Genomic DNA, 13,936 nt, shown 5'->3' with positions numbered 1-13,936 from the left:
TATTATTTGGACAAAAAACCTTCATGGAAGATGTAAWTAAGAACCCCATGTTGAGCTGCCACTAGCAAGAATATTTTCTGATTCACAGCTCTCAGCAGTTCATGTCCACAACAGTGCTGCTCTGCACACTGCAGGTGATCTTCAGATTGCTATTTGGAAAATCTAGAAAGAAGAACTGTCCAGCAGCACTTGGGGATGTATCAAAATTCGCAAGGTTTAACAACAAACATTTTGGCGTGGATGCCTTGAAACTAAGGATCTCAGCCAACTATTTCCACTGAAGTATGTCAAAAGGAGTTCTTTCCAGCAACATATATTCTCTTTACATAACTTAGTCCAACTTAATCAGAACACTCCGAGATCTGGAACTGCACACTAAGGCATAAGGTCTCAGTTATTATGGAACACAGTGTAGCTCTTCAAATTATATTTTATACACATGCAAAATCCCTGAAGTTCTTACCAGTGGAAATTCTAATGACCATGGCTAGTCTGGGATAGGTGTCAGTCTCAGAAATTAAATAATTTAGAGTGCCAAGTACGTGTTAACTGTTAAGCAAAAATTTAAGCTTAGGAAGTCATCTTTCTTAATCAAGGAAAACTACTAGGCAGTTTCCCATGACAGAAATTACGGTCAATAGTAAAGCTTTTAAATTTTTTAAAAACTTCTGCCATGTCAATACAGAAACAAAGCTGCAGAATCAAACCAAAAAAAACCAAGAGACCTTGGGATTTGGAATCTGAACAGCATTATGCCTGCTATGATATAGCAGATAAAACTGTAACTATTTACATTTCACTAAAAGTACAAAACAAACTGTCATGTAGCTCTCCAATAACCACAGTAAAAAGCTAGCTGGACTTGTATTTTCTTCTTTCTAATTTCCTCATCAAATAGTTTCATGATATGCTAAGCAAGTTACTAACAGGTTATTCAAGCTAATTTGAATGTATGCCAAAAGGATGACCATTAAAATAAATACAAATCTCTCTTTTTCCCTGCTTGCTCGAAACAAGTATTTTGTCTGGCACAATGAAAATAAGGAAAATAAGTTTATTTTTCAGATCAACTCACTTCTTCAATATATCTTAAATCAAAAAAAGGTTTTTGCTGTTTGCTACTTACCCCTTTCCTCCTTGTAAATTCTATGAGCTATTTTGTCCAATACATTTATTTTCTGACTAAATGTTTCCATATATTCATTCATTTCTGTAAACATTTCTGGTCGATTTTTAACTCCTCCTCTTACTGAGGATGCTACAGCTCTTACTGTTTGTCCCATTCTGCTCAGCAAACCAGGACCCTGCTTCTTGTGTGATGAAAGTTCCTAAAAACAAAGCAAGCTGTGTTTACCTTCATGCACATTTTTAAATTCTCTAAAAATAATTTGTTATTTAAGGCTTTCTTTTTCTCTTTCTTTTTGACAGAAATACATACGTAAACCTCAGTGAAATAAAAAAAGTCAGATGTCTTTTTAGTGTATCAAACTTACTCCAAAATTATTAGACCAGTCTCAGAACTGTAAGAGTCATGTGCATTTATTAGTTAAGCTTCTCTGGACAAACATAAGCATGCTGTGTATCATGCTCTCAAAAAGAATGATTAAAAATGACAGAAATGTTTACCCTTTCATTCTTTAGGGTGTTAGTTAGTCTGCAATTTAGCCTTTTGAGCAGAAAAATAGAGGTAACAATTACAAAAAGAAGCCCTTCAGAAAAACAAAAAATGTTGCCATTGGAGGAAGTAACTATTTATATGTGTTGCTAGAATAACCTTTGCTGAAGTCCAGAGGCAGGCTTTCTGAGTACAGAACTCTAATATCTGGACATATCTTGCAAAAATACAATAGGAAATTCAAAGGCTGTTTATTTCTGAGATTAGTGTAACTTAAAAAAAAACAGAGGAAAAAGCACTATGCCAAAGCAATAATTACTTTTCATGTAGTCTTGGAAGCTAATATGTATAACAAAAAGCATGGAAAGTTAAAAGGGCACAAACTTGCCACAGAAAACCAATATGCAGCAACAAAACTGCACTGGAAGGTACTGCAGTCCTTATGGCAATACACATGATTATTACCAAACACACCACAGATAAAGTTATCTTGTGGGAATATTATTCTGTAAGTTTCATGCTTTCTTTTGACACTTTTGTAGCAAGCCATGGTTGCAGACTGTGGTATACTGAACTAAAAAGACTTCTGGTTTATTCTTCTAAGGCAAGACATGGTTTCCTATAGCTGTAAATAAAAATAAAATCATTTTACCCAAGCCTGTGCAGTAAGAAAAATTTTGAAGTCTTCATTAAAAGTTAGAGTTGGATGATCAGCAATGCGGTTCAGAAATTTATGTAAAGCTTTTCTTCGAGTCTCAATGAATTCATCACTAAATCGTTCCACCATTCCTTTCATTATGAATTTTTCAGGCAACGGCTAAGGAAAAAAGAAAAAATGTATTGCATAACTGCATAACATCAAGGGTATTACAAAAGTTCTTCTACTTACTAAAAGTAAGTAGGTATACATAGGTGTATCTTGTAAAATCCATCAAGTAAAAACAAATTGTTATAAAATTAGCATATTCAGCAGTGGTATAAACTGGTTCTTATAGCAGATAGTGCAGCAGAATACAACTAAAACTAAGAAAGAGTGAAATAAATTACAATAGCTGGAAGATACCCCATGGGATTTTTAACTATCACATACATACAAAGCTAACGAAAGTAGATTAGTCTTTGTGAGATTTCAAAAACTCAAGAAAGACCTCAAACATCCCTGTATAAAATTGGACCCATCTTATAAACGATAAAAATAACATAAGTTTCAGCAAACGAACGGGAATAATTAGTGTTGGGTGTGCTTCTTCCAGTTTGCTCTTCAACCACAGGAAATCCTGATACCGTCTTCGAACTTCATATTCACTGGAGTCAAATTCAGAGCGAGATGTCTGAAAACCATAAAAAAAACAGGCACAGAATGTTAAAATACTTGGAAAAAAAAAGAACAATATATATATCTTTTTAAGAAAATTGAGAACTTGTAGTAAATAGATGCATGGTTCTATTTTCCCATGCTAGCTAGTTGCTGTTTATTTCTACAGTGCAATCAACAATCCCCATGTTCAAAACATGAAAACCTTACCATAGCATAGAAATAAATTTCATTGCACGGTTTAATTGATTTTACATTCCATCATCAATTCTAGTTTTGTACTCCTTGCTCAAAATTGCCAACAAATCTTTAATGCTTAGGAAAAAATGCTTATTACACTGTTGAAAAATTGTCAAACCATGAGACTTATTTAATCACTGACTTATCTTCTGGAATCAATGTAAAAAGAGCCTTTTTTCACTAATGTAATGTCTGTTTAGCATTCACTGTTGCACAGAGAGTTATACTGTGATGCAAGTAAATTCTAAAAAACTCAAACATACTTTTGTAATCTAATCATTTTTGAGGGCTGAATAAAAATTCTCAAGGTATGTGGGAGGAATGCTATTACTTTATCATCATCAACCAGCACTACAAATTAAATACGGTAAGAAAGGACAGAATAGATAAAAAGGCAAAAGAAATCCACCTACAGACCTTCCATATTTGCTTGTAAAAAAAAATCTCTCCTCTGCATACACATGCATAAAGTGAAAATTATTTCCAGTAACCTAGCAAAGATAGCTCTCGTCCCATTCTTTAAATATTTTATGAGGAACTGATATCTTCTCTTATTTAAAGATGAATAATTCCCATTTGAAAACTTGGCTTAAAGTGAATCTTTTAAAAAGAACTCAAAGTAAAATAAATTCACACTGCAAATCTCAAAATGCAGCCTGCAGAATACTTGCTGATAATCCCAAAAGAGCTGGCTGGTCTCATAATGCTGACTTTATTCCTTATTCCTAGTGAATAATTTGCATTCAGGACAGCTAAAAATACACTAATTTGATTCCTAATATTGTCTTTTCATTTGAGAATTGCTGCTGCTTCCCCAGAAATAACATGCAACTGTAAACAGGAAACAAACTTCTGTGTGAAAGTGGATGTTGTAATTACAAGAGAATGGACTCAAAAGGCTTTGTAGCAGGTAACATTTAGGCAAGGAAAAAGATCACTACTCTGCAACTGATCCAAAAGTCATGAATACTTTGTCTGATACTGTGTCTTCAAACTGAATCAGTCTTTCTGCTGTTTCATAGTCCTATCAAAGATCACAGTAGAAAATGCTATTTTCATGTAGAACTGATTTTTTTGGTGAAGGAATATTAACTATCTATTTTCTCATCATAAAAGTCCTGAATATGTATGTGTGTAGACTTACGATACTGGATTTGCTTTCACAATCAAGCCCGCAGTTTCGTACAGCTTTAGTGGTCTCTAACTCATAGCAGAATCAGAGTATAATTTTGAAGTCTGAGTTTAGATGTCAGAGAATGATCCTCAAGAAGAGTCAAAATTCTTTTAAGGTTGTAATATAGAAAAGAAAATACTACTACTGTTATTAATGTAAGCCATTAAGACCAGCAACAGAAGCTTACCTTTGTGACTACTCTGTACGTAATAAATGTTTCAATGGCTGTAATGTGGCTTTCAGGATCATCGACTGTAATGAAGAGATCTCTTAATTCTGGTTCATCTTCAAATTTATACTGGTTTATCATAGATGAAGGGGATGTTGGCATTGAAGGGCTGAATGAGTTTGCCTCAGCCAGGGATGCATCCTACAGATAAGACACAAGAATATCCTTATCAATACATATTTACACAAACACACACATCTCAGATGCTAAATAGCAAGTTTTAAAATAAACAGGTAAAACAAAGGGCAGATGAGAGAATTATTTAATACATTGCAAATTTGTTATCCTTTTCAGTATTTGCTTCAGTGAGCATATAAGAAATGAGATTTATTCTATTACTGATGGAAAAGCAAAATGCTACTGTTTGACAAGAATGTTATGCATACCTAGAAAGACAACTTGCCTGTGAATGCTAAAACTAGTTATGAATCCAAGGTCCTGGTAACTGTCGGATACTTACCAGCTTTCTTACAATTGTTAGAAGCAAGTTACTCAGGACTTAGGAAGCTTGAATTATCTCTAATAACCTGAACAGGGTAGATAAAAAATGATGATTTACAAAAAATAACAAAACACAAATCAACATTTTTATTGAAATTGGATATTTTACTTCAAATATATTTTAAAATAAATTTTGAAATGGAAAACTATTACAGAGACATACATTTAATTAATGATTTAAAAACCAGGTAAAAATGCAGTATAAATTTGCTGCTTAATTTCTAAAGTGTCTGAAGCCATTGGTGTGCTGAAGTGCAAAGCCACCTTTTGATAACATCAGCCACTTTCACCACCGCATTCGAAGAATACTTCCTCATAACAGCTTGTTCTGCTCATTGAGTTTAGTGGTTATCACTCAAATGCTGAGAAACCAACTGGAAACAGGCAAGAAATCTCATTTGCTCCTCGTGGTGCAAGTCTGGATGGGATCTATTACTTTAAAATCTTGAAGAATAGGGTGACTAGGAAAATAAATTCAATTTACGAACTCACCTCCCCTAATTAATAAATTAATTAAAATAAATCACTGTATTTTAAATATCAAATATTTTATACTGCTTCTGCTATATATCCAATGCAATGAAGTATTTTAATTAATGAAAAATTTAAAAATTCCTTTTTGTGTTTTCACTGAATTTCAGTTTTCTAAAGTTAAAATCAGACATAAATCAAGAATCAAAATTATTTTGTGAAAAAGAAATACTTCTTCAGTATTCTGAAATATATCTTATGTCAGAAATACCTTCTGACATAATTAAAAAAATAAAATCATAATAAGTGTATGGTAATTGATAAAGCTGCTTGTGAACATACTCAAAAGGTAAGAATATTAATTCTTCTTCTAAAGCAAAAAAAATGACATTTACTGTAATGGCTATACTTAGTGGAAAATAACATTTTAAAGTTTCCAGTCAATGAGAACTGGCTTCTCTTTAGAAAAAATCAAAAAGTTTACATAGGAAACTGGATAATAAATGGCTTTTTAAAACAATGTTTCTAAATAATATCATGAAAATCAATTATCCTGATGTGTCCACTTGAACCTGGCACAAATAAGGATGCAAAGGATACTACCTATCTTCCAAGCCTGCCTGCTAGCAGCTGGCAGAGCTCAAGAATATTCCAGGATATATGCAACCCCAAACATATCGTCTAACTAGACAGAAAGCATTAATTCTCTGACATATTGGCACCGACCTCTGCTGAACTCTAATCTTCACCTGATACTGTAACTCCTGTGCTTAAGAATATGATCTGTATTACGTAACCACAGGAGGTAAAAATTGTTAAGCATAGACACAGAGCTTTACAGTAGAGTTTAATAGCTTCCTAAAGGGTTACTGCAAGAATCAGCAGCTGTGACAATATTACAGTCAATAGAGTCTGCCACTGAAATAGTGTTTTTTCTAGACATGGGAACTGGCCTAGAATGTCTCCACCTTGGATTTCTGCTTAAATTACTGAAAGTGGAACGTGGCACTTTATAAATCGGTGATGCAGCAGGGTAGGGTGAGACAGGAGCCCTATTTAAGAAACTCTCAGCTTTTCTCTCTAGCTTGTTACTTTCTGTAACTCAACAGAAAAATGGCAGTGGGGGCCCAGTGTGAATGCCTGCTGCACTTACCACTTTCTCCAAACACCCTTACGCAGTTCATGCCGCAAAGGGAAGCATAACTAGTGTCACAGAAGTCCCGTGCAAAGCCTGTTTGCTTTGTTAGGCAGCTGAGAGGGCAAATAAACCAGAGCACCCACACTGAACTGCACCACCAGGAACAGGCAAGCTGCCTGGGCAAAATGGAAATATCAGCATTAATTTTGTATCTGAGGTCAGGTAAACTGTGGAGTCCTATGGAAGACACCAGATAGGAACATGCCGTAGAAAGGATGACTGCACGTGAGCCACCGTTGCTGCTTGGGAATCATGTGCAACCTAAAGGCTGAATTCAGCTGTAACAGACTGTGTCATCTGGATGGGGGCTCACCACTCACCTTTGTGGCAACCTGCACTAACGAAATACGGCTCTTGGCTGCGGGCAGGCTTGCTGCCACCAAGCCAGCGCAGACTACAACATCCTCGGCATGCGACCTAAGATGCCAAGGGACAAACTACTGCTCTAGAAAGACTATTGCTCCTTCACATTGTGAAAACATTCCTTTCAGAGTCACCAAAACTACCTTTATAAAAGTTTTATACCACAGTAAAAAACCGCATGCTTGTTTACCCAAGCAATCTCAAGGCAAGCACTCTCTCGCAAACAAGCTTTTGTGGCTTGTGCCAAGTGCCAAGTGGCACTTTCACAAAGTTGCCCTTTCTAGTGCCTTACTAACCATATAGCAGGGGAAAAAAGGGCAGTTGCTCAAGAGAAAACTGTTAAAGCATCAGGAGTAGAACAGTGTGATCCCACGCAAACTAGAATATGTATTGTCTTAAGACTGATCTTGTGGGACTGAAGAGTACAACATTATAGCGTTACTGAGGTTACTTTGGATTTAGCTTTTGAATTCAGCTAGATAAAAACTTTCTTTGGCCTAGCTTTTCCTCTCATTCTTTTCCTCCTTAAAACCTCCTTGTCTACTGCTATCTCTTTTCTTTAGAATTATCGGTATAATCTCACAATATGGAGTTTAAATTTATATATATATATATATATATATATATATATATATATATATATATATATAATATATATAGAATTGCACAATAAAACCAGTAATGTATCAGTGTTCCTCTCATTACTTATGTACAGTTCTTTGAACAAGGAAACAAAAACAAGGTGGAAGATTAAAAGCAACAGCTTTAAATATGGTATAGCTGCTTACTTGTATGCCTGTCATTCATTATACTTATTTTATTCAGTCTGCTCCTATACATCATTTCTGTACTGATGTCTAGTCAGCACTGATTTGCATTGTGGAGAATAAACAGAAAAGCTGTGTTTGCCTTGTTATCTAACACTACTTGGACATGCTTTATATGAAGAATGAGAATAGCTTTCTGCAAGTGATAGTTTCGAATAGACCATGCAGTTCAAAGCACTGACACAATCTGAAATTCTCAGGGAAAGAAATACTTGCGAGCATGTAAGGGACTTGACCAGCCATATACTTGAGGAAGAATGACTGAAAGGCTTAAACTGGAAAAAGCCAAATGTATTTCACACTTTCTCATTTCCTTTGGGTCATTAATATCTTAGTGTTTCATTCCTCTTTCTAGGTTGCTACTTAAAAAGTGCTTCATACAGGTAGATTTGTGAAAGTGTACTTCCATATGGAGGCGCCAATGAATGTGTGCTTTGTGAAACAAAATACTGAAGAAAAAACCTGAAAGAAAAGTGCATAGAATATAAGCAGGTCTCCAGCTTTGTTGTATATGGTTCTAACATCACCCACACATAAATGAATGCATGTGAGTTTTAAATTAGCATCTGCATTTGTTTCTCTTTCTTTATCTTCATACTTCAGGTTCATTTCTAGTAGTTCTTGAAGTTTGTGCAGTGTAAGTGAGATGTCATCACAGGAACATGGTAAAAAAAAAGTGTAGTAACCAGATAAAATTCTATCTTTGTATAGCCATAATTTTGCAGTTGGAACTATGTTTTTGTGTGCACACACAAAATGGGGAGGGAAGTTTTGTGGCACAGAACAACAGACATTGCTTCTAGCACTTTTTTAAAAAACTTTTCTTTAATCTTTTTTCTTCTTTATCCACCACCAAGGTCCTGTCCTGCAGGTAATGCATTTTGAAGACACATGATCCGATGAATACATTTTGTAACCATACTGCAGACTGCAGTCTTGCAGGTCTAATCTTAAGTGTGTAGCGTTTCCTATTATAGGATGTATATTGTAGATATCTAACACTAGATGTCTTGCCCAAAGGCAGAATCACGAATCTCCAGACTCAGATGACTTGGACTGAAACATCCAAAAGCTAGGCTTCCTACATCCTAAACTTCTGCTTCATCTCCCCTTCCTACACCCCCCAACCTCTCATCTCCCACCTTCTTCTCCCTTCCAGCCCCTTTATGGACAGATCATTGGTAGTGCTGTGTGTGTTGATCAGCAAGTAGCTTTGTGCATTTTGAATCACTGGCCAGGAAAACAAACAGGCAGAAAAACACTCAGCTCCTGCTGCGTGGGGGCTTTGTTCTGGGTCTCTTTCCTCTAAAACTTGCAGATACGTAATCGTTGTCTCACATTGGGCTGAAATTAGTCAGTGAGACTCCAAAATTAGTAAGCTAAGGAAAACACTCAAACAGCATGAGCAGCCACAAAATAAGCTAAAACCCACACTGAGCACAGAGCTGCCTAGAGCTCTCTGTAGAAAACATTCGGTCCAGGGGTCTGCCTAAACATCACTCCTCACTAGAGCTTAGATGCTTGACTTTTGGTGCCTCCATCCATTCCAATCAGGATTCAGTGCTTGCAATCTTTTGCGGATAGATATCTAAAATACGCCTGGAAGGAAGTGGTGGCAAGATTAATCTTATTAGAGAATAGCTTAGTTGTTTGTGCATTCTTCAAAGAAGCAAAGAAATGGAGGAGGACAGATGGTAGAATAGTTAGTTCCTTGGTTGAGACTTTCACTTATAAATCAGTCTGAAATCCCTGATCAGCTTGTTTTGGAAGAAAAAAAATAGCCTTTATGCAGTTTTGAAGTGGGCAGATGCATCTTTTCCAGAAATACCATGAACTAAGTTTTCTGTCATTATAGAATGGAGACAAATATTAAAAAAAAAAGTTCTGAAATGAGAACAGATTAAGATTTTAACAAAAGTGCTGACAGCTTTGTCAATGCTTGGTCACCACATCAATAACAAGGAACACAAAGATTAACTGAATTGATACTGCAATATTGCGATATCTATGGTACTTTACATGTTGAAACTGGTGGAATAAAGCAAGTTGTGTGATCCATAATTCAACCTTGAGAAGCTGTCTCCGCTAAAAAGATCTCAGAATTTTTTCCATGGTAACTGAAATTAGGATAAAGAGAAAAGCAGCTTGTGTTATATAATGCTTTATCAGAGTTAGTTACCAAGTAAGATGCTCATCTGTAATATCTGAAATATGTCAGAGGATACTGAGTCAATGGTTTATGACACTATCAGGTTTCATATCTATGAATTTTCATAAAATAAAAACCTTGTGTTTACATCTTGAGTAATAGCTTAGGGAATTGAGGGTGGCAATTTTTAAGAATCCCATTTTTCAGCAGTTTGGTACCTGGTCCACTTTTATTGACTAAACCAAGAAAAATGAAGTCAATTTCACCGTCAGGCACTGCACTGCACTACGGCTGCGACAGAGTTCGGCCTGCAAATTCCAGGCTGCTACTTAAGGATAGCCATGTGGGAAACCCCATTAAAATGCTATTTAATACAACTGTGCCTTGGAACGCTATGTTACAGAAAAAAATAGTTCGGAGTTTCCCTTTCATATATGGCACATAAACAAATAGGAGGTGCAATCCAGAATCAGCCTCACAGATTGTCCTCATCTCAAAAAGATCGGCCCTCAAACCTTCACCTGAAAGGAAACTATGAATTTCTGGTCTATATATAACCAGTGAATGCACGTGTCCATGATTTGACAAGAATGCAATATTTTCACAGTGTGACACATTCTCTTGTTTACAGAAATAGTTATTACTTTGCTTTGCATGCATTAACAGTTGATAAGATTTAAAATAATCAGGAAACATTTTGTGTGAATACAGGTGGCTGAAATTTAAATATGTAGATATTTGGATATATAAACAGTAACTTGTATCGTCTATACTTGTCTTTATTCTCGAGGAACATCACTCCTCTAACAAACAAGCAATGCAGTTGTTGATGTATTGTATTAATAGGCAATAGATACCCACATGCAGAACTGCCAGAGCTTACTGGCAAAAGCCAAAGAATTCAAAATGAGAAACAAAACTGAAATTGTATTTTAGCACTGCTTTTGCATAAAAGTTCAGTGAACCATTCATCTCTTGATGTCAAATCAAGACAGGATGCTTTTCTAGAAAATATGATTTAACTAAACCCAAGTTATGCTTCAATAAAACATAGATAACTTGGTGAAATTTAGCCTGACCTCTTATAAGTTACAGACCATTAAATCACCTAATAGTCCCTTCTGGCCTTAAACTCCATGAATATCACAAATTGTACTGCAGTCTCAGTTTAAATATATAGTTCCTAGGAATGAAACTCCTATTCCAATGTTTTTTATTTACATGTACCAAAAATATATCTTGTTTAGAGAAATACAGAAAATACACATTTAGTTTATATTCCTACTGAAATTATGTTTGCCATCATATATTTTCAAATAGGAAAAATATTTCCTGTTTATCTCTACTGTCACACATCCTGTTGCACAACAATTTAGAAGGCTGAACAGGGCCTTAGCCCTCTATTTATATTTTTCTACCTTAGCTCCCTGCATGTTTTTATTTTATATTTTAGATGTAGTCTTGATAAGGCAAAGTGATTCATCACATGCTCACTTTTTTAATGGCTGAAAAGGCAGGAGTTAAATCTTGTCTTAACCAAACCAGTACAAAATGAGAAGCATTATACATGCTAGCCGTATCATAGTTTACCACAGCTTATACCCATATTAAAGGAATCAATGAGTGTCATGTTAAAGGAAATTTCATTTTGCTCTTAGTATCTCAGAGTATTAGGGTATCTGAATACATTTAATTTCCATTACATGTATTTACTCTTCTACACTACAGAATAATGACAGCAACATTACAAGAGTCTTGAAGAATCACACCTGAAACTGCAGTAACTTGGGGAAAAAACAAAATTGTTCTTTATTACTGTGAAAGATATTTGTTCATTTAAGCCTGGGAGAGACTGAGGAGATATATTGATGTGCAAGCTAATAAAAGCACTGCAACAGGAATCATACCGCAGGCACCAAGAGCACTACTGATGTGTATCCAATCCAAAGTGTGGGTCCCAAAAGGACAAGGAACTAGGCCTTAATATGGAAAATATTTACATATTTTTTAATATTGTTGATACTATCATCATGGTTTAAAAGAAGTCGCATCTCAGGATTAACTTGAACACTGCATTTAACTCCTTATTTATTCTCTGGTTTCTAAGGTGTTAAAGCATATTCTGGTTTACATTTTCAGCTGCTTTCCATTCCACACCTCTCAGTACCAAGATGACTGGAATTTTGTCACAAAATTCCAGATTCTCATCTAAACTACTTGCTGCCAGACACAACAGGAAATTCATTAAAAATCCTCACTAGTGGCAAGATTGGCTTACATGTACACAGACAGCTAATTATGTGTGTTTGCAGAATCTAGACTCTGAAATATCTCAGTTATATTCATTTTATTCCTGGCATCAAAATGCAGAAGTCATCTTCTTGAATCTCCTATGTAAAAGGTACACGTTTCTAAACTTCCCTTCATTTTTTAAAAGAAGACTCATCCTGAAACTTGGACATATTTAATTTGTTTATATTTAAATGCTGCTATAATGTTTAYTTAATTTACAGATACATATATGGTACATGACAAATATAAGTGATGATAAAATTACAGTGACTCCAGATTCCTTGGCTATTTTAAAGCAGTAATAGTTATTGCTTAAATAGCTTGCCTAGCAAACCCCACTTTTGCTTTCCAAAGAAAAGGCTACCTGGAACTTCAAGATACCCTTTAGCATTTACAGAACCCAGGTTTGGCGAGGAAAATGCTCCTGGGCTGCGAAAAGCTCTAAGGAGGTCTCTGAGGCACGAGATGTATGAGTGCTGGCCCCAGACTTCCACAGGGAGGCTCTGCCGGGCAACAGGGCCCTGCAGGAGCCGCTGGTACAATAATCTCTGCTGTACTGTACGTGAAGGCTGCACTCGAAGTCTCATGTAACAGGGAATTTTCCTCAGCCGCTCAAAAGCAGCAAATTCCAATGACGGCTTCTGAGCGACATGGCAGAGAGCCAGGATTGCAGCGGCCGAAATCATCCCTGTCGAAACACTCCCACTGTCTCCGAGCAGAAGGAAGACGTTGCCCAGCTGCTCCCGGCACGGCCGCGACGAACCCACTTCACGGAGGGGCCCCGAGGGCGGACGGCAGGGCCGGGGAGCGCCGCTGCTCCGCGCCCCTCACCCGCGCGCGGCGGGGGGAGCCCCGCCAACGGCCGCCGGGGCGGGGAGGGGCGCGGGGGGAGCAACGGCCGCCGGGGGGGGAGGGGCGTGGGGAGCAACGGCCGCCGGGGGGAGCAACGGCTGCCGGGGGGGAGAGGGGGCGCAAGGGGGGCCCCGGCAACGGCCGCCCGCCCGCCCACGGCGGCGCCCTGGCTGGGAAGGGCCACCGACGCCCGGGACTCCTGCTGCTGCCGCCCCGTCGACGCGCCGCGGTGCGACGGCGAGGTACGGGGCGCGGTGACAGCCGGGAGCGCTGACGGCCGCGGGGCACGGCCTGCCGCGGCAGCGGTGATGGGCGCACCGGCAGGCACGGCGGGGCCTCCCGCCCCGGCGGTGCTGCGTCCCCCAGCCCCCGCGCAGCCGCCCGGGCCGGGTCTCGCCGTGCCCCGGCAGCGCGACAGGCCGGTGCGGCCTGCCCCGGGCGGGCGCTGCCCCTCACGCCCCGCCGCTCCGGACTCTCCCCGGCGCGGCACAACCCGCGGCCGGGCGGCGCACGCAGCAGGGCAAAGTGCCGGCGGGGGCGCGGCGCGGCAGGCGGCCTCCTGCCCCGCGGCCGGGCCGGGGAGGAGAGGGAGGGGAGGGAGCACTGCCCCAGCGCCGCCGGGCGCTCCCGGGGCGCCGCCGTCCGCCCCGCCGGGCGGAGCCCCTACCTTGCTGAACACCTCCAGATCGTCCTCGTCGTCGTCAAACTCC

General features: G+C 38.6%; 1 protein-coding gene across 1 annotated transcript in view; it reads right to left on the bottom strand.

The window, feature by feature from the left end:
- Window positions 1-13,936, bottom strand: part of SNX7 (sorting nexin 7) — a 136,291-nt gene that overhangs the window by 17,667 nt on the left and 104,688 nt on the right. Inside the window, exons 2-6 of the mRNA XM_085303684.1 lie at window positions 13,894-13,932; window positions 4,532-4,714; window positions 2,836-2,946; window positions 2,268-2,432; window positions 1,127-1,328 (exon numbers count right to left, since the gene is read on the bottom strand). Coding sequence (XP_085159810.1) covers window positions 1,127-1,328; window positions 2,268-2,432; window positions 2,836-2,946; window positions 4,532-4,714; window positions 13,894-13,932 — 700 coding nt within the window. The remainder of the gene's footprint in view (window positions 1-1,126; window positions 1,329-2,267; window positions 2,433-2,835; window positions 2,947-4,531; window positions 4,715-13,893; window positions 13,933-13,936) is intronic.

The sequence above is a fragment of the Rhea americana genome, unplaced genomic scaffold (assembly GCF_003343005.1).
Source record: "Rhea americana isolate MKP2758 unplaced genomic scaffold, rheAme1 scaffold_2, whole genome shotgun sequence".
Lineage (NCBI taxonomy): Eukaryota > Metazoa > Chordata > Aves > Rheiformes > Rheidae > Rhea > Rhea americana.
This window is presented reverse-complemented; position numbering and strand designations above follow the sequence as displayed.